Genomic DNA, 20,041 nt, shown 5'->3' with positions numbered 1-20,041 from the left:
ATCTTTTCAGTAGTGGGTGCTCTCTGTTATGCAGAGCTGGGCACAACAATCACTAAGTCTGGTGCCAGCTACGCCTACATCCTGGAGTCGTTTGGAGGCTTCATAGCATTTATACGTCTGTGGACATCGCTGCTTATCATTGAACCGACAAGTCAGGCTGTAATTGCCATAACTTTTGCCAACTACTTGGTTCAGCCACTCTTCCCCACCTGTGAGCCTCCATATTCTGCTTCTCGGATTATTGCTGCTGCCTGTATTTGTGAGTAACGTGTACATGGTGTTCATCTACACCCTTGTTTTTCACATTCTTTACATTTCTTGTCTAGCTCACCATTTTTCTTCGGTTTTCTCACCATGAGATCTGATAAGCTGTTGAGACCCATTAAAGTCTAATTTTAAATGTCATGGGGCAGTTAATGAGTAGCTTGTTTTTGTGTCCAGGAAGCCCGTTCTTCTGGTTCTGGGGTGCCTCTCCTCATATTCCTGTTTCACTTGGATACCTTCAACAGCGTTATTAGACATGCCATTCTAAAAGAGGAAAACTTACAGTTGCCATGACTGCAATCAAATTTCTACTGCTCCCCACTAATCAGTTCATGTATTGATAGTTTTTTTTATTTTTTTAATTGCTGTAGTATCTGATATTGTGTTGTTGTGAAAAAAAAACAGTCAGCATTTCATTGTAGTCATTCACTTTAAGGCTGGTATGCATTGCATTAGGAAACATACACTTGCAGACTTTGTAAATGGCTACAGAGGAAAAACTGAGCATTGTGCACTGAAAGGCTGAAGATAATGCACTACCAAAAAAAAAAAGCTATAAAATAGGAGTCCTTTTCATCTCCGACTGCCAAAAGTCTGCAGACTGACTTTCAGCAACTAGTGTTGATTCATCCAGACTGCAAATCTGGGAACAAATCTTATTCTTATGCTAACATGCTTACTATTCATGATATTGCAGGCCTGCTGACCTTTATTAATTCCGCTTATGTCAAGTGGGGTACCAGGGTGCAGGATGTCTTCACTTATGCCAAAGTTCTGGCCCTCATCGTCATTATCATCACAGGGATAGTGAAACTGTGCCAAGGTAAAAAATTAAAAAAAATGTAAAGATGTTTTTGCGCTGAGCAGAATGCACAAACATCAGTCATGCTTGAGTAAAAGAAAACCACAATACAACATGCATTCACACACATACTGATCTTGAAAAGTTGTTCATCATTATAGTATTTTGTAATGTTTCTCACACAGGTTTCACAATGAACTTTGAGGATTCTTTCCAAGGCTCATCTCGTGACCCAGGAGATATCGCTTTGGCCTTGTACTCGGCTCTTTTCTCGTACTCAGGCTGGGACACACTTAACTTTGTCACAGAAGAGATTAAGAACCCTGAAAGGTACTTCTTTTAGACAAACTTGATCCTCAGTTCCTGTACCTGTTGTGAAGATACAGTATGTAAAAATAGGTATTCATAAGATGGCTAACACATCTGTCCATGCATGTCCCAGGAACCTTCCTCTCTCCATTGCAATCTCAATGCCGATTGTTACAATCATCTACATCCTAACAAACGTGGCCTATTATGCTGTGCTGGACATGAGTGCCATCCTCGCCAGTGATGCTGTCGCTGTGGTGAGTTCATAGACTGTCATAATAGGTGTTACTTTCGCATACTTTTTGCGAATACTTTTCTATGCACTATTCTATGACGTTTTGTAGTATAAATAATGTGAGTAGTGCATTTACACTGAAAATTCCAAAAAGTGCATTTTACACATTCGGATGATGCACTCAAATAACCGAAAAACGAAGTGTGGAATGTTGCACACTTCATGCGCTCAACTGTCACAGATTTAATTACGTAAGGAAGGGGGAGGGGCCATCAGACTCTGATTATAAATGACAAAATAACCTTATATAATTCATACACTACATCGTTGAGTACATAGTGCATAAGTACATAGTTTAGGAGTGCATAGATAGTGTGTATAGTGCGTCATTTGGGACGAAACTAGAGTTTGTAGAGTCTATAGTGTAACAGCTAATGTTTCCTAATTGTCCCACAGACGTTTGCAGACCACACTCTGGGAGTGATGAGTTGGACTATCCCTATTGCGGTTGCTTTATCCTGTTACGGAGGTCTTAATTCTTCCATCATTGCTGCATCCAGGTCAGTCTGAAGCTTGATGTCTACATAGCATCACAGAACACTTGCTGTAGTCTTTTCTCTCATGTTTGTCTTACGTTTTGAATATGGCCATCTACAATTGCACTGGCTTTATGGTTTCTTTTATTCCACTTGAACTTCTGCTTTGATCCTTAAGTTTATTCTGGTGTTGACCTCCAGGAGGAGGAACAAAACTTGTGGTAAGGACCGTGTGGGGGTTCATGCCACTACTCCACGTGTCAGATAATGTTGTGAGTTGAGGATTATTGGGAGTGATGAGAAAACATACATCTAGTGCTGATGGCAATTCAGAAGATCTGAGAACTTAAATTCCTGTTTATACTTGCTGTACTTGTTTGTTCATGTTTCATATATGATAAAAAGGTATATGTAAGAAATATTCAAATACAATTGATTTTAAGGTCAACAATGTGTAAATATGAATATGAAACTCATTTTCATACAGTCTTGATGTTTTGTATATTTTGTCTTTTTTTCGTGCACTTGTGCATTTGGTTTGCTTAATTGATTTGAATTCCTAGTCCTTTTAAGTGCAATGTTATTTTAATATCATTGATAGTATTGTAGATTGGATTATATTTCAAATTAGTTGCATGGTTTTCATTTAATTTAAAAAAAAGTTTAGTAGTTTCGTTGTTTTTGTAATTTTATTAGTTTTTATTTGTCTGTACTTAATTAACAATTAAACTCTGCACACCTGACGGCAATAGATGGGTGCGTAGGAGACCAAGACCAACAAGGTCAAAAACTAGAAAGCAAAAATCAAATGCTGCACACTATGCAAAAAATCTAATTATTTATTATAAAAAAAAATCCTGATGATGGTTATGCAAACGAAACGTGGTCATTAATAAATAATTCGTTTTTGTTTTTTTTTGCATAGTGTGTGTGGGATTTGTTTTTTGCTTATTGATGTCTGTACTGAAATATGTATTTATTTCAGTTTGAGTTATTTTAGTACATCAAGTTAAACTAAATTAAAATGAAATGTTGCCTTGGCAATAATTGAAATTTAAAAAAAAAAGTTACAGCTTCGTATTTTTTATTTCAGTTAGAGTTTAACTTTTTTTTTTTCTAATGCTTTTAATTAACTTTAATAATCCTAATTAGGTGCGCATACATTTGAATAAAGAGTGGATCTCTTGCTGCTGCAGGTTGTTCTTCGTGGGAGCTCGAGAAGGTCATCTTCCAGATGCTTTGTCTATGATTCACGTGCAGAGATTCACACCGGTTCCAGCTCTGCTATTTAATGCAAGTGCATCTTTTTAGACTATATAATATCCTGACAATATCCTGTGACCTTTTCACCTTTTAAAAATATTAAAATTTAATATACAAATATAATAATAAAACCAGTGTTAAACGATGTATTTATATATACCTTTTTTATTATGAGTTGTTTTGTTTTTGTTTTTATTTCCTCATATACTTCATTTAGCTCTAGAGACCGATGCAATTTTAGAATCTCTAAGTCTGGGACATTTAATGTTTTCTGTCTCCATCTAGTGGACCAAGTCACTTAGCTTGTGCTTTCTGTCTGCAGTGTGCCATGGCTCTGATTTATCTTACAGTGGAGGATGTTTTCCAGTTGATTAACTATTACAGCTTCAGTTACTGGTTTTTCGTTGGCCTGTCTATTGCCGGGCAGATCTACCTTCGCTGGAAAGAGCCAGACAGGCCCCGACCACTGAAGGTGAGGACGTAGAGAGACTGTACCGATGAAAAAACAAAAGTGCACTTTTAAAAATAACATGCAAAAAGGCTATTAAATTAATCAAAGGTAACTGTAAAGACATCAACATTGTTACAAAAGATTCCTGTTTCAATAAATGCTGTTATATATATACTTTTTTTTTGTTACTTTTGATAAAAGAATCCAAGAAAAGTGTGTATGATGGTTTTTACAAAAAGAATTCAGCTGCACAACTGTTCAGATTCTTGAAATAATATGATTTCCTCTTTTCCTCTCTTCTTTTTGCATACAGTTGAGTCTGCTGTATCCCATCATCTTCTGTATGTGTGTTGTGTTCTTGGTGGCTGTGCCACTGTATTCTGACACACTCAACTCACTCATCGGAATTGCTATTGCCCTCTCTGGAGTGCCTGTTTACTTCTTGGGTATCTATCTTCCAGAGTCCAAGCGCCCGCCCATCATCACTAAACTGTTGTGTAAGTACCATAGCCTTAATTTATCCTTTATCTACACTGATTTACAACCAAAACGACATTGACAGTGATGCTTTTTAATGTGTTTCCCTTACACAGGTGCCATCACCCGTTTCACCCAGTTCACCTGCTTTTGTGTGCTCACGGAGTTAGACACCGTTGATTAAAACACTTGCACCCATTTGACACAAACCCACTGGTATGGGGAGAGGAAACCAATATCTGGAGAAACTGGAAAAATATCTTCCAAACTTTTAAAGACACAGATGCACTCTTAATGTCACTGCGTTGGATTCTTCTTTTTCTTAATTATAAAAGGGTTCTGTTAAGGTCATGGTGCACTGAATATTAGAGATATGACCTTAAGAACTATATGACGTGAAAATGAAGGCCATTTCAAAGCTCTGGGTCATCATGGTACCGGAGAGATCATGACGCAAACACCAACTGTATGTCCATCAGAGAAATGAGTACATAAACAGGATGCAGTGGTTTGGGTATGCCATTATGAAGAACATGGCCAAGAATTTGATGATGTTTATGTAACATTTTTGCCCCCCTGCCGCCTTTTTTTTTTTTTTTTTTTTTAATCAAACGGTTTTTATTTTAGAATCTGTTTTTTTAAATGTCTGTCAATTTATTTATCTCCTTTTTATTTAAGCAAAGGAGATTTTATTTTTTCATCTTCCTTCCTGGGATTTACTTTGGCACAATTATGTCAGTCCTCTTCAAGTATTTAAAGTGTTCCGTCTCAGTCCTGTGTAATTGCCCACATGCCTTAGCTGGTTTTTAGAGGGAAGGTGATTGTATGCATTTGAACATTCAAATCTGCTGCTATGCTTCTTTACATATAGTGAAGCATCACATGTTCACTTGTGGAAGAAGTTAGGAAAGAATAAAGATGAACAGGATTCATACACACCAATAAATTTCCATGAATTTTTCATGACTTTTGAGTCATGACCTAATCTTCGATTATTTTACAAATATGTCATGTAAAATAAGAATAACAATCTATTATCGGTTCTTGAATTCTGTTTACTTCAATTTAAACTGGGAAAAAAGTGTCCCAATTAATTTATATTACAATACTAAGTCTAAGAGTCACAGAAATTGCTCTTGAATCATTCAGTTATCATAAAATCATCCAAAGTGTCTATTGGCCAGACAAGGAATATATTGTTACTGGTGAAAATCCCAGTAATCTCATTATGGAAGTCCAGATGTGATTCTGTTGTAGCATGAAAAACACTGAACAGCTTTCCAAATATTGTCATTTGCATTTGTGTACAAGTTTTTATTAATTTATTTGAAATAATATCAGTAAAACATATACACACACGCACACATATACTAGACAAGAACTGATTGAATAAATAATTTACGGGATTTTCAGTTTAATTCTGAAGTCTTTATTGTTTTTGTTTTTATACACATCTACATATTTACAGGTATTTTGTTTCTCTCCCCTTAGATACGGGAACATACAAACACTACACACATAACTGACAACACAAAGCACCCCACACTTACACAAACTCAAAATATCATCATTTTCTCTCCATACTATCTTCACATCAAACAATCGCAAAATATTGCAAATAGTAAAATCACTCGTCTCATTAACACGCAAGTCAAAGCAACCCACACAAGGACACACACATGGGCTACCACACACACATTCACTTTTGACGAAAGAACATACAGCTTCACTCAACACACGTCAGTAAAAATAGCCTCTCTCATGCTCGTACCCACACGCAGAGGCTCTCAGTCAGAATCATTACTCTCTCGTTCCTCCTCATCTCGGTCATTCTCCAACTCCTCAATCATGTCTGGCTGGTACCGTTCCCAGCTCCTCCTGCTGTATGAGTGCTCTTCACTCCAGCAACCTGGAGAGAAAAATACATTGGATATGATGATATTCAACCTGCGCTTAAGGTCTGTGTTGAGGACATAAACCAGGTCTTCAGAAAACAGAAGACTAGGAAAGCTTCAGGCCCAGGCAGTGTCTGCCTGTCTAAAGCTCTTTGTTGACCATCTGGCCTAAATTTTAATAAACAGACCTTCAACAGATCTCTGGAGCAGTGTGAAGTTCCCTGCTGCTTTAAATGCTCCAAATCATCCAGGTCCCCTTTTTTTGGAGAATACATTTTTTTAAATTTGAACTAGCACCTCATGACTACATGCAAGAGAAGCTGCAAAAGACACAGGTGCAAGTGGAATGTAAAAACATGGTGACATTCATTTTTAAGTAAATATAATGGGCAATATTGCATCAGTAAAATTGACTGAGGTCATGTACATATATTGAGTGAGAAGTCAATTTATTGATCATTGGTACAGGCCTACCCAGTACACTTCCTATTTAAATTGTTACCCTCTGGCCAGCGCTACAGAGCACTGAGCACCACATAAGAGCGTTTCCCCCAGGCCATATTCCACTTGAACAATACATAACACACCTCAGGACTGTACATCTGTGAATAACTTATCAAAACTTTCATGTTAATAGCACATATGCACACTTACAATTCTATTGATATTTTCTTTTTCTCTATGTTTCATATTTAATATTATATGTCTTCTTGTCTATTCTCTTTATCTTTAGTGTTTTATTTCACTTTATTACATGCATGTTTGCACTATGTCTGTCTTTTCTGTACTGGATGCTCCGGTCACCACACTTGGCAATAAAGCTCTTTCTGGTTCAAAATGTTTTACTTTAAACCACAACATTATGCTCTTTTTAGAATCATGACATAGTATTGGCTGTTATACACCATAAGCCAAATCAGCTGCAAACTACACTAATAAGAAGCTATTTGCTTTCTTTCTTGTTTTGTAAATGAACCTTTACAAAAATTAGGCGTTCAAGAAAATATCGATACACTTGAATGTCGCAATATTTTGTTTGGCTATACTGTATTAATTCTCAAAAAGGCAATATTGATATTTACATTTTTTTTTTTTTTTATCATAGCAGATTCATGGCAGTTGTTTCGTTTTGATTTTACATCCCGACAAAAGTCAGGCGGTGTGTAAAATGTACAATGTCCGCATCAAATATTCAAAGAACACACACACCTGCTGCGCTTTACAGCTCCACGGCCACCGGAACTGATCACGGCCACTCTACTGAATGCTTGCATTTATAGCAGCTGCGCCGCGGCATGTTTCAGAAGCGTCTCTTCATGCTGCTTTGCTAAAGTAGGGACCTTGAAAAATGCATCCAACAGGGATTTCTTAATAGCCCAAAATGTCCGGGATTCAGCTTTTACTTTCTACAATCGCCATTCATTTGTTTGCATTTTTGTATTAGAACCCTTAAGACAACGTGTCCGGTGCTGCCCACTTCCTCCAAAATATTCTACATTTTTTGCACATCAGGGGGCCGCTATTTATTTGCAGAGAATATAATCTCTTTTGAATGAGCACTCACTGTTCACTTCCACTTTTGATTTCGCGATAATGCGCACTCTGTGTACAGGGAGATAAGATATTTGTCAATGAGCTCAGGATCTGTTGAGCAGCAAATCTTCCAGCATCAGTCAAATCGGATTCCTGCAGCTCATGTTGGATGCATGGTTGTTAAGATGGAATTGGGCTACTTTTAAACCAGCGGCTCTCAATTCCAGTCCTCGCGCCCCCCAATTCTGCATATTTTGCATGTCTCTCTTAGTTAACAATACTGATTCAGATAACCAGATTGAAAGAAGTGAGCTCCGTGCATGAACTGTGTTCTGATCTATATGATCCCTACACAGTGTTCAATGATCCCTACTCCCTGAGCAGGGGGAAATCTGCAGTTTTCTTCTTCGGAACATTCATTCACATATAAGCGCTATGCCATGGCCTGCAGCGTCTTCACACACACATGAAACTTACTAGTGACAAAAATGCATCTGTAAATAAATACAATCTAAATTCACGTCTCTTAAACTTTAATGACCTCTAAATGGAGCATACTGTATATGCTCACGTCGAACTGGAATCACGTTGGAATATCCTGTAATGTCCACTTCGCAGGGCACTTACAGTCGAATAGAACAAACATCTGAAACGATAAGACTAAGATTTTTAACGGAGTTTATGATAAATGTGCTTAACAGTGGCTGTAAAATATGTATATTATGTATGGAAATTACATATTTTGAGCTTGATATTTAAGATTGTGCTACTTTGGGTGCTTTTGCCATTACTTTAACCACCAACCAACCAACCACACCTCAGCAAACACCCACTGTCCTCTTTTTGGTAAACTAATATATGGTCATTCTAGCTAAAGATGGGCGCTTAGTCTATTTTTGACGGACACAGTTGACGAAAACAGCTACAAATCTTTTATCCTTGACATTCATACCTAGACTTTGATATAATTTAATTCATTAAGTGCACTTTAATTTTGGAGTGAATTTGCACTTATTTTTCTCTCCATGCAAGTGTGTGTGTGTGCTCACGTTCTTCACACAGTTCTTCATGTTCTTTCATATTCATGTTTTTCATTGATTAAACAAATGTAATTATTTTATTCAGATCAAAATGTTATAACATTGCATGATGCAATTTTTACTTAAACTGTGAACCTTTAAAGCAGGGTCTAAAAATATAGACCAGTTTATAATAGCTTACATTTAATTTAAAGAATCCAGCAAGCACTTTATTTTTCACCCTTTACTCATACTGCACAAAAACTGGATCAATGATGTTGAATGTTATGGACTAATTAATATAAACGCAGATCCCACTGTGTTCTGGTTAAATAACTTTTTTTTTTTAAGGTTTGCATACGTTGAAGTGTTCTTAATGACAGCTTTCCAAAATTATCCTATTCCCAATATAGCAAATATCTTAATATATTGCCTTGCTTACAGTATCGCAATGTATTGCAACATATTGTATCGCAATTCCATGTATCGTGATACGTATCGTATCACCAGATTCTTGCCGATACATGGCCCTAAACAAAAATATTTAAAAATGATGGGCCTGAGAGAAACAAATATAATAGCTTAGATATGTGACCTCCATAACGCTCCTCTGCATCACTGTCATCCTCACTGCTCTCATCTGGGTAGTCATTTCTCCAGTTGGTTTCAGCGTTCTCATCATCCTCATCTTCATACACCTCCACCTCCCAGGCCACTTCATCAGGGACCTGTGTATTTGTAAAGTAAAAATGTGTCAAAGAGATTGTCTATGAACCATGGTTATTATCATTAATATTTATTAAAACTAAAACTGTTAAAAAAAAAAAAAACTGAAATTATGCTCAAATAAACCAACATAAGTATTAAATGGGAAAAAAACTAAACAGAAATTAGAAATGCTGCTTGCTAACTAACTGAACTAACTTGAAGCTCTAAAATCCCTAACTGGATATATAAACTAAACGTTAACTAAAACTAAGATAAACTAAATCATAATAATAAAAAATAACTAACTTATGACAAAACATGTAACTAAAATTGAAAAAAAAAGAAGCTAATACAAAAATATAATATAAATTATATAAATAGAATAACTCTACAACTAACCAGCTCTCCCTCTTGTGTGTAGGGTCTGACAGACAGAATGTCTTGGATCCAGCCTGGTGTGGCCGTCTCCTGGTAGTACAAGTCATACACGTAATCATCCTCTTTCTCTCGATGTTCAGTACCGAGCCCATCTCCCGACACACTCAGCTTCTCACGAATCATCTTCACAGAGTTACACAGGATTGTCTCCGGGTCAGATACAGTCTGGGGAAAAAGAACAATTATACTTTAGGTCAGTTTAATAAGGGGATTAAAAAAAACTGTATATAAATTAGTGGTGTGCGATATGAGGATTCTTGATCGTGGACGATAAAAATGTTTCCACAATCTGCTTTTGAAGAAACATTGTAGTATCGAGCTATAGCGCACATTTCAACAGCTGCAGTTCTGGTGCCCTCACCTCAATGTACTCTACTGTGTCTAAAATGGAAGTAACTTGACAAACTTCGTCACTTGTTTATTGAACTAAAATCAAATGTAACATTTTCAATCGTGAGAATAATCAGCAAAATAGCTCCCTTGGTATGTTACTGAACTATATCATGTTATAAATAAACAACACATTTAGGATTTTTACCTTTGTGCATTTCTTCTGGGTTTCTTATGGGTTTCTATTGTTTCGAAGTCTCTCACAAAGAGACAGGCAGCCCGATCAGGAATACACCATCCATTATCAATCGCTGTTTATGTTGAATGAAATCAGAAGAATCATTCTTTCGTTTCGATGTGACGCTGGATATTTTTTGTCACTTAAGTTAATCAGGATGTTTGTCTGGTCGGCAAAGTAAAAAAAAAAAAAAAAATGTTTAACTAAATAGAATGCTGGTGGTCAGCTAGCTGTAGCTCAGCCTATATTTGTTATTATGGAGAACATTATATACATAAAGAAGGTTGTTCGACCTGTATTCTGCTAGCGTTACTGCGTTTCTGTCTGATGAAGCAGTAACTATAGGTAAATCTTTGGTCCGTTTAATGATTGTAAACAGTCATTAGTTCCATCAGACTGGAGATATTTTAGCGGTAATGTGACCAAAAATATTTATGAATTTAAGACATTTTAAGGACCCGCTGAAACCCTGGGAAACAATCTATATAGTGTTTTATTTTTATATTTGTTCACTCAATTTCTTGAATGCTCCTGCTAAATACACCTATGGTACCTAAAAATAAAACACTGTTTGATTTATTTGAATTGTATCTTTGTTCTTAATTTTTAATACCAAAGATTAAATGATTTTTATCTTCGCCCACTTAGCCTAAATATCCACCTTTATTTTTAATATATTTTGTTACCTTGAAAGACTTTGTCTTTATAATAGGGAAATTAGTTTGGCTGTAATGCACAGACAATTTGCAAAATAGTAAAACCAACATGACCAAAAAATCATGATATTTTTGCCATATCGCCCACCCTGAATATAAGTTGATGTTTTTGAAGACCAATGTAAATTGTGCAGACATGTTTCTTACAAAATAAATTGATAAAAACGTGTGAAGATTTTCTCAAATGAGTTGGAGTGGTTGGTAAAGGGCAAAATAACCAAAATGTACATTCAATATATTAAAAAAATATTCAAGATATATACTACATGAAGTTGACTGAGAAAACATGGTTTACTTTACCTTGCCTGGCATCTTAACATCCTCCTCTTCATGCACAATATCAAACACTTGCACCTCTCCCAAAGACAGGCCGTTGTGGCTCTCTGTTTGGCTGTCATTGTTCTCCTCTCCTCCTCTTGCAGGAGCAGGCTCTGCCGGTAGTCCGGCCCGGTGGCTGGACAGGATCCGGTACCGTTCCTCTCGCCTGGTGCTCCATTTGACACTGCGCAGATCACCGATGATCCTCTGAGTGCTTCCTTGGGATGGCCGCAAGGCATGATGGGCGAGACGTGGCCGAGCCATAGCCTCACGGACATGTGGCTGTACCGGAGCGTCCTGTAAAGAAAACAATGACAGTAAAACAGACAAGAAATACAATCATACAGATTTAAAGTAGTAATTAAAACTATTTTTTACAACAATGAAAGCACTTCGATTATATTATAGCATGGCACTTAGAGGTTTAGTTTATCTAGAAGAGTCAGACAAGTGTGTCCCATTTCTTCTTTGTGTGAAGCTACTGTCAGTGTTTGTTGGTGAAGGCGGTATTCGGGGTATCTGTATAGCGGATCGAGAAATATTTATTAGTCAACTAGCAGGTGACACCACCTTATTTCTAAGAGAGGTTTCCCAAATTAATTGTATAAAACATTTCTCTGAAGCTTCAGGTCTTAATCTAAACATAAGTAAATGTGAATTAATGTCTATTAGAAATTGCACAGCACCCGCAATTTATAACATTCCAGTTAATTCTGAAATTACATATTTAGGCATTGTGATTACTAAAAATCAAGATGAGAGATGCACCTTGAACTTTGACCCGGTTGTAATAAAAGCTCAAAGAAGATTCAACACATGGTTACGGAGAATAAAATCCAGTTTAATTTTGTTTGGAAAAACTAAATCCATTATGTTAAGAAGTCTGTGATAATCAACACATATGAGTATGGTGGGTTGAATTTCCTTGATTTCTCTTCTTTGAACAATACCTTCAAAATTAATTGGATTAGACAGTTTGTGCGTGATCTTAATTCAATTAATTGGTATTTTATCCCCAATTATTTTCCAAGTTAGTTGGTCTCCCTTTGCTATTGATCTGCAATTATAATATTGCTAGAATTCCTTACAATTTATCTAAATTTCATAAACGGGTGTTACCTGCATGGTCGTTAAACTTTAAGCACAATTTAGACCCATTGGAAATCCAAGTAGGAAAACTATGCTGTTTTTTGTTCACATCCTTCATCACATAACTATAAAATTAGATCGCTTTTTCAAAAGGAGCTTGTGACAATTCTATATGTGGTGTCTTATTGGAAGAATTCCGTTGACCATAATGATTGGAAAAAAAGGTATGGACTATTATATATTGAAATATATAGAAGTACTAACAGTGTTACAGAAATCTCTTACTTTTACACATATTTAATCTAAAGTTTACATCTAAAGTGTTTTTGAAAAACTTTAAATCAGTCATAGATACAAGCTGTTCTTTCTGTGGTGCCCCTAATGAAACCGATATTCATATCTTCTGCGATTTTCCTCACACACAGCTATTTTGGATTTAATTTTCTAATGTTATCTTTGACAATGTGCTTCCGGGTTTCTCTTAATTTTTTAAGGATGTGCTATTTGGCTTCTTTAATACACAAAAACAAGAACAAATTAAGGAATGCTTTATAATTAACCCATTATTACTTCTATTCAAAAATGTCATATTCACAAAAGTTAATAATAATAAAAAAAATCAATAAACTAAAAAAAGGTTCAACGGTATATTCTATAGACTATTTCATCTTCCAAGAATCTTAAAGCTTATAAAACAGCAAACTTGTTTACATTTTTTATTTTTTTGCTAAAGCTTTTGTCCTGATTATTTATTTATTTAATTATTGTATTATACACATGTATAAACGATGCTTTGCTTGTAATGTCACTTCTTTATAAGCAATTTTGATATTTCTGTACTTATATCTTTGCTACCTTGGCATTAATTAATAATAATAATAAAAAAAATAAAAAAGACCACCGAAAACGATACATTCTCACAGGCATTCTCTCCGTTCAGACAGTACCTGTGACACCACGGTGGCCACTAGTTTGAACACGGAGTTCTCGATCTTGGGCTCCTCTGGCTCTGGTTCACTCTCCTCCTCGCGGGGCTGAGCAGCTGTGGCCTCCGGACGGATCCGCTTACAGGCCAGCAGCAGCGCGTCCGCCGGGTCGGTGCCTCTCTTCCTCTTCACCCGCAGGATGGTCGTGCTCGGGTCCATTTCGGGTATGCTGTATCACCAGAGAGCGATTTTAGATGACAGACAAACAAGTACAGGAGCCTGCCAATGACAACAACAACCTGCCCTGTAGCCTTTCTTTCTTCCTTTTCACTCGTTTTTTCTCCTTTGGCGGTTTTCTCTTCGATGTACGTCACATCATGGACCAGTAGCGCCTCGCTGCGGTGTGGAGTTTCTTAAACCTGTCATAGACAGTAAAAGCTATGTTCCTGCACAACCGGAGGCTGCCATAGACAGTAAAAGAAAGGTTGCAGATTCAGGACCGCAGATCTAGGACCCTAGTTTTTCGTGACAGCGCCACCTACCATACTGGACAATATAGCGATGGCTGCAGTTCTAGTACCCTGTTGGTTTGGTTTGCAGTCACGTTACATGGGATATAGCATCAATATATTAATCTCAGTAGTATTTGTTTTTAAATGGGATTTTTGATTCAAGTGTGCTTTGAGTCACAATTTTAAATTTAAACATGAATTTACACAAAATATAAATGAAATATCAATTTTGTAAAATGTATGTATATCAATTTTAAAACAATTGTATAGAATGAAGAACCTTAAAAGTCTTAGTCTCTTGAATTATACAGTATATTGATTAACCTCCTTAAGGTGAATTAGCTCATTATCAGGTAAGTTAAAGTTGGAGTCAGCATATGGAGTCACTAAATTACAGCCGATATTTTAAAAGTTGTTGAGAGACAAGACAAGACACAAGAATGATTCAAGAATGTTTATTTATATATAAATGTCATTTTTGCGACAACATCACAACAGCACCAAAGTGAACCCCTTTTCCATCAGTTGCTGCATGGATAGAATGGCTGTAGGCTTCAACTATAGAGAAAGAGAGAGCGAGAGACAGAGAGAGATAAATAAGAAACATTTGTTTAACATATTCAACTGGAATATCAGAGCACCAGAAGACCTCCTTTTGCTGCAGTGGAGTTGTATGCTCGGGATGCGATGTTGCAGAAGGCATCGCGACCCTGCTGCGCGAGCTCAGGTGGAAGTTTAGAGAGGAACTCTTCCTGGGCCTCGGTGCATCTTCTCCCCTCAGCTCTCACTGGACCGAACTTGGGCAAGTAGGCAAGTAGTTTTTCTGCAGGGTTCGTCGTGGACTTCGAGGCACCTCTTGCAAGCTCCGAGCTGTTGCACTGCGTCCTTCTTCTCCTAGAGCTTTGTGGTAGTTCTAAACCTTCTGCAGAAGTAAAGTTTTCTCTTGTGCTTTGGGTCTCCACAGATAATGCAGCCTGCTGATCCACTGCTGGAGTTGGTTGTCTTTGTTCGGGCATACTTTGTTTGAAACCTGGTCTTCTCCTTGGCAGGGTCGATGTCTCTCAACTGCTCTAACTGCTCATAGATGGACTCTTGGGATTGGAGATATACAAGTAACTTGTCAAAGCGGTTCTGGTGGTTTACAGCATTGTTCAGGTCAGCAGCGTGGATAAGCCAGTCTTTCTTCAGGGACTCTGGCAATTTGCTCTCGATAGATTTTATTACTAGTGGGTTTTTTATGGCATCTGCATTGTTCAATTCATTTAAATCATAGAGGGCTTTTCCAACAACTTGGATGAGCTCTACGATTCTTCTCGGATGGTTACCACGGACAGGTGGGATAGCGTATAGCTCTTCGACAACCTCGATGTCGATAGTAGCTTGGTTCCCATAACGGTTTTCCAGGACTCTGAAGATCTCGTCTGCTGAGGTGTAAATAGACATGGACCCAGTTGGTTTGCCTTGCTTCTGCAGAGCCTCCCATTCTTTCCTCCATCTGTAATACTCACGTTGGCTGCCAGTAAACTTTGGTAAAGCTGTGGCTTTGAGCTTTATGGCAGCAACAGGGGCTGTGCTGTGGGCTGGGACAGGTACTCTGTTGATGTCCTCTTTAATTCTTGCTGCTTTAATCAGGGTGGCCTTTCCTGACACCAGCTTGGGAAGCAGGGTTTCTAGCTTCTTTAGGCGACGATTTAAGTCTTGCTTCTCGGCTAGTGGAGCCCAACGGTTCCAGGTCTGGTGCGCTTCTTTGGCTTTATGCACCAGCCTCTCTAAATGATGGAGCATAAAGTCATATTCCTCCAGGGGTGTGTCAGCCTGAATGGAAGAGGGTCAGTTCCCTCTCACCAAATGAGGTGTGGAGCTCCACAGAAATCTCCATGTGGGTCCTCATTATATGGTTGATAAGTCGAGAAAGAAGTCTCTTCACTGTTGTTCGCTCCATTTTCAGCTCTTCGAGTGACTTGGACTCAGCCATGTTGCTTTTTCTGGCTGTTGGACGAACAGGTAGATGGACGGGTGGATGGCAGATAGTTGGCTTTCCTCCAGGCCCCCAGGTGTAATCATCCCCTCTTGTAGCAGGCTTTTTGTGAAATCTTCACTGGTCAGCGGTTTTTCACTGTCAAGTGTATTTTAACTGTGAGGTGCCCACACTTGAAAAGGACCAGACTTGGGATTTCACTCAGAAGAATATTTATTTTGATCAGTTGATGTAGCAATGTAGTAGGATCAGATGTAACAGGTGAAAAACCTTTCAATAAATAAAAGAAAAAGAAAACACAAACATTTTAAATAATCAGGTATTTTCCTAACACAGGAAAGGTCAAATGCATTTTACAGACAACACAGCTTGGTCTTTTACTCTGCATTTTACAAGCAACACTATACCAATCTAAGCATTTGGTCTTATCGGTTATCAGTTTTCTCTTTTTTAAACCATGCAGTATTAATTGCTTTCAAACTTCACCTGTAACATTAACACATTTACCACATTAAATACCAAACAGATAAAACAGACAAAGGATTCAAACGAGAATCTGTGAAACAAGAGTCCACGTGAGTTCAGCTTACCGATAGCCCGTCATAATCAAAAAAAAAAAAAAGTCCCACTCCTCACAGTGAATGAATTTGTGCCTCTGCCGACCTCTCTTCCCGTTGTACCCCAATCAAATGACTAATGACTTCAATTTTCAAAATCAAATGACTTCCAATTTCCCCAGTTAAAATCACCTGGTTGAGCTTGCACCAGAGCGTGCACAGTCACGTGCGGGCCGGCATACAGAGCGCGCACAGGGGAGGCGGCATGCAGGAGAAAGAAAATTACACGTTGAACCACAACTACAGAAATGTACACGGAAGACAGCCACACCTCCACCGGGTTAGCGCGACAGCCGTTATCGGCGTTAACGTGCTGCGTTAACGTGAGACTCTTATCGGGCGATAAAAAAAATATAGCTAAATATCGTTAATCTATTCTCAAAGTTGGGTTGGGAGCTGGGTCTATACTAAGCAAGCTATGATGACTTTCACCTTGATATTTTATATAACCGAGTGGCTGAGGCCAGCCTAAAAAGATGCTCAGGACAGTTGACCGGCCACTGCTGCGCATCGTCACCAAAGCTTATCTTTTTCACGTGTTATTAAGCCTTACCGCTTGTCGATTAAAACATTAAAGCATCCAAACACAAGACGTGGAAAAGCTGAACAGAGCTGGTTACTTGCGCGCTGTGCTCGGTGCGCACGAGAGAGAGAGCCGCGAATCACGGACAGCGACACTGAACCGAGCTCGCTTCTGCAAAGTTCTCCTCGAAATCCCTCCTGCACCTGAACGAACAAATACAAATCGCAGTTTGAACAAACAAAAAGATGTGAAAGAGCCAAATTCAGTACTCGCGGTGTTCTGGTGTTCAGGGCTCACGCAGAGAAAGGCATCTCAAAACACTCGAACACCAAATTTGCTTATTTTTTCTCTTGTGCCGACAAATACATACAAATTACAAAATATGTCAAAATATTCGCCTTGGAAATTATGCTCGAAAAAACTGTCAGTTATTTCTCAAGTGAAAGTAAACAGTTGAGGAAAAAAATGGGATGTGTATTATATTGGATGCGTTCATCATCTGTAATGTGAATCCAAGAAAATGGATTAACTGAAAATCACTCACTGCTCTTGACTGAATTACTTTGTAGTTTTTAATAACAGTCAAAACAAAAATTATTCAGACACCAGATATATTTTTTTGATATATATAGCAAAACTGTAATAATGTGAGAAATGTTGAAGGTGTCTGAATAAATGTAGGTTTGATTGTATATTTAATTTTTACATTGAAGACTATCCAGTGCTATTTTACATTTAATTATTTGGTTTCTGTACCTTGACACCTACAAACTTGAAAAAAAATTTAAACATTGTGTAAATAGCACAAATAAATAAAAATAAACGAACATACAAATTAAACAATTTCAAACAGGGCCCACTGGTACAACCTTCACCGGGGCTCCGCTGACCCCAGCTACGGCCCTGCTCACGCCTATTTCACACATACTCCGTCTGCAGTGCGTATGCCGTCCGTGTGCAGTCTGTGTGCGCTACGCATGTGGTGCAGCACGGACTCGAAGTGCTTTCACACAGGACGCGTTTGCAGTTCGCTACTCGGTACGTAAACGATCGCTGCACTGCTGCAGACGCAACGCTCCTGGAACGCAACTGGAATCCGTTAACATGGGTGCGTAAAAAAATATGCAACGCATACGCACTGCAGACGGAGTATGTGTGAAACAGGCGTAAGGTTGTTTGCACCTTGTGCAATGTGGAATTAGTTTACAGCTTTTTCAAGCACTTTGTGATGCATTTTGGAAACAGGAGATGAGCCCCTTTTCTAATGCACCACCTAGCTTGATAAACCCCTTCTCAAAGACTTACTGTTTGTCAGTTTTATTTGGGTAGCACACATATTCTGAATGCCTTTGGCAGAATTCAAATGAGCCATTTTAATCTAGATTAATTTCAAGATCACAGTGAGATTAATCTAGATTAAAAAAATTAATCTATGCCCACCTCTAATATATATATATGTATAATAATATATATAATAAATATATATATGAAAGTGAAAGTACTTGCAGCATGTGGTGCATCTCTTCAGTTCGGGCAGGGATCTCCCTTTTTGGATTGTTATATGTATCTTGAAAAAGAGAGAGCCTACTTGTTAGAATATTTTGAGATCATGAAAATATCCCTAGTGCCTTTTTTAATAATCTGTCCTACAATGAGCCTAACCAAATCCATAAAATCACTTCATTTTGGCCATGCAGAACATGACAGAAACTAAAACATGATATCAATGGACTGTATGTGTAGTAGACCTGCAGATTAGGCCAAATTGTAACAAGCTATTAACACTGCCAAATGCCTCATTCATCATTGCAAAACAACAGGCTAACACATACTGCAACTAGGCAGTCAGTGCAGTTTAATCATGAAAGATATTTTATACATAAATATGGTAAAACAACGACTATTAAGCCAGTATTCACACTAATACATTAAGCTGCAGGTAAATCTTACAAACCTTACATTAACCATACTCTTGTCATCTAATAAGTTTAATTAATGTGCAGGCTAGATTCACTTATAATACTTCGTCATTAAAACTCAACAAGGATTTATGAAATCATGGCCACGAATTAATGTCGTAGTAATTAATAAAACTAGCTCACAAATTCTTAATTTGGTGGGAATTAATTATTAATTCATAGTTAGCAGTTCTCACTATGTAATCTTCGCACCGTTTAAACGTTATAAAATAAAACTTAATTAAATATCGGTACTCACCGTCTGATTGCTGTCCACGTCGTCCATCTTTAATTAGTGTTGATCCAGTACGGTAGGTGGCGCTGTCACAAAAAAACTAGGGTCCTAAAGCTGCGGTCCAAGAGTTGCGGTCCTGAAACTGCAGCCTCCGGTTGTGCAGGAATACCCTTATCTGTGCTTCACTAAATTGTTACAATTAACTGCCTGCAGAGGTCGTGGTTTAATTGGGTTTAATTAAATTTAATTTAATTGATAGGTAAAAATGTATAGCTTGAATGCACTGTAAGTCGCTTTGGATAAATCACAAGGTAACAAGGTAACAAGGTAACGTTAATAGATTCGGACCCAACCCAGACCCGGCTGATCATTTATAGTATAGACCCGAACCCGTACGGCTGCCGGGTCGACGGGTCTCGGGTGCAGTGTGAAGACCTCTATTACGCTGCTCCTCTGTTTGTTTTTGCTCTTGTTAAATCGCCAAAGCGCCGCACACAACAGTGGTATGTCTCTGTTTTGTTACACGCGATGCTCTACACACGCAATTTAAACTTCCGTGTTTTTGGGACTTGTTTACCTCCATTTTTTACCATTTGTTTTTCTTCTTTCCGTCAGAATTAAACAGATATTTTAAAATGTGTAAATTTTCTGACATTTCATCTTTGCTGAAA

At 37.8% G+C, this 20,041-nt stretch overlaps 2 protein-coding genes across 2 annotated transcripts in view; one reads left to right on the top strand and one right to left on the bottom strand.

Annotated features, from left to right (window-relative positions):
* LOC132104643 (Y+L amino acid transporter 2) overlaps positions 1-5,755 on the top strand; it is a 9,173-nt gene extending 3,418 nt beyond the window's left edge. The window contains exons 2-10 of the mRNA XM_059510205.1: positions 1-259; positions 962-1,087; positions 1,252-1,396; positions 1,509-1,632; positions 2,067-2,170; positions 3,343-3,439; positions 3,732-3,881; positions 4,174-4,357; positions 4,454-5,755. The exon at positions 1-259 is cut by the window's left edge and continues 292 nt beyond it. Of these exons, the coding sequence (XP_059366188.1) occupies positions 1-259; positions 962-1,087; positions 1,252-1,396; positions 1,509-1,632; positions 2,067-2,170; positions 3,343-3,439; positions 3,732-3,881; positions 4,174-4,357; positions 4,454-4,521 (1,257 nt within the window). The 3' untranslated portion in view covers positions 4,522-5,755. The remainder of the gene's footprint in view (positions 260-961; positions 1,088-1,251; positions 1,397-1,508; positions 1,633-2,066; positions 2,171-3,342; positions 3,440-3,731; positions 3,882-4,173; positions 4,358-4,453) is intronic.
* LOC132104631 (probable RNA polymerase II nuclear localization protein SLC7A6OS) lies at positions 5,744-13,902 on the bottom strand. The gene is made up of 5 exons (XM_059510195.1): positions 13,569-13,902; positions 11,515-11,829; positions 9,892-10,095; positions 9,380-9,512; positions 5,744-6,246 (listed from the first exon to the last, which is right to left on the bottom strand). Exons 1-5 carry the CDS (start codon positions 13,764-13,766, stop codon positions 6,125-6,127), a joined length of 972 nt encoding a protein of 323 aa, XP_059366178.1. The 5' UTR covers positions 13,767-13,902; the 3' UTR covers positions 5,744-6,124.
* Between the last annotated feature and the right edge of the window lie 6,139 nt (positions 13,903-20,041).

Source organism: Carassius carassius, chromosome 2 (genome assembly GCF_963082965.1).
Source record: "Carassius carassius chromosome 2, fCarCar2.1, whole genome shotgun sequence".
NCBI classification, from domain to species: Eukaryota; Metazoa; Chordata; class Actinopteri; order Cypriniformes; family Cyprinidae; genus Carassius; species Carassius carassius.
This window is presented reverse-complemented; position numbering and strand designations above follow the sequence as displayed.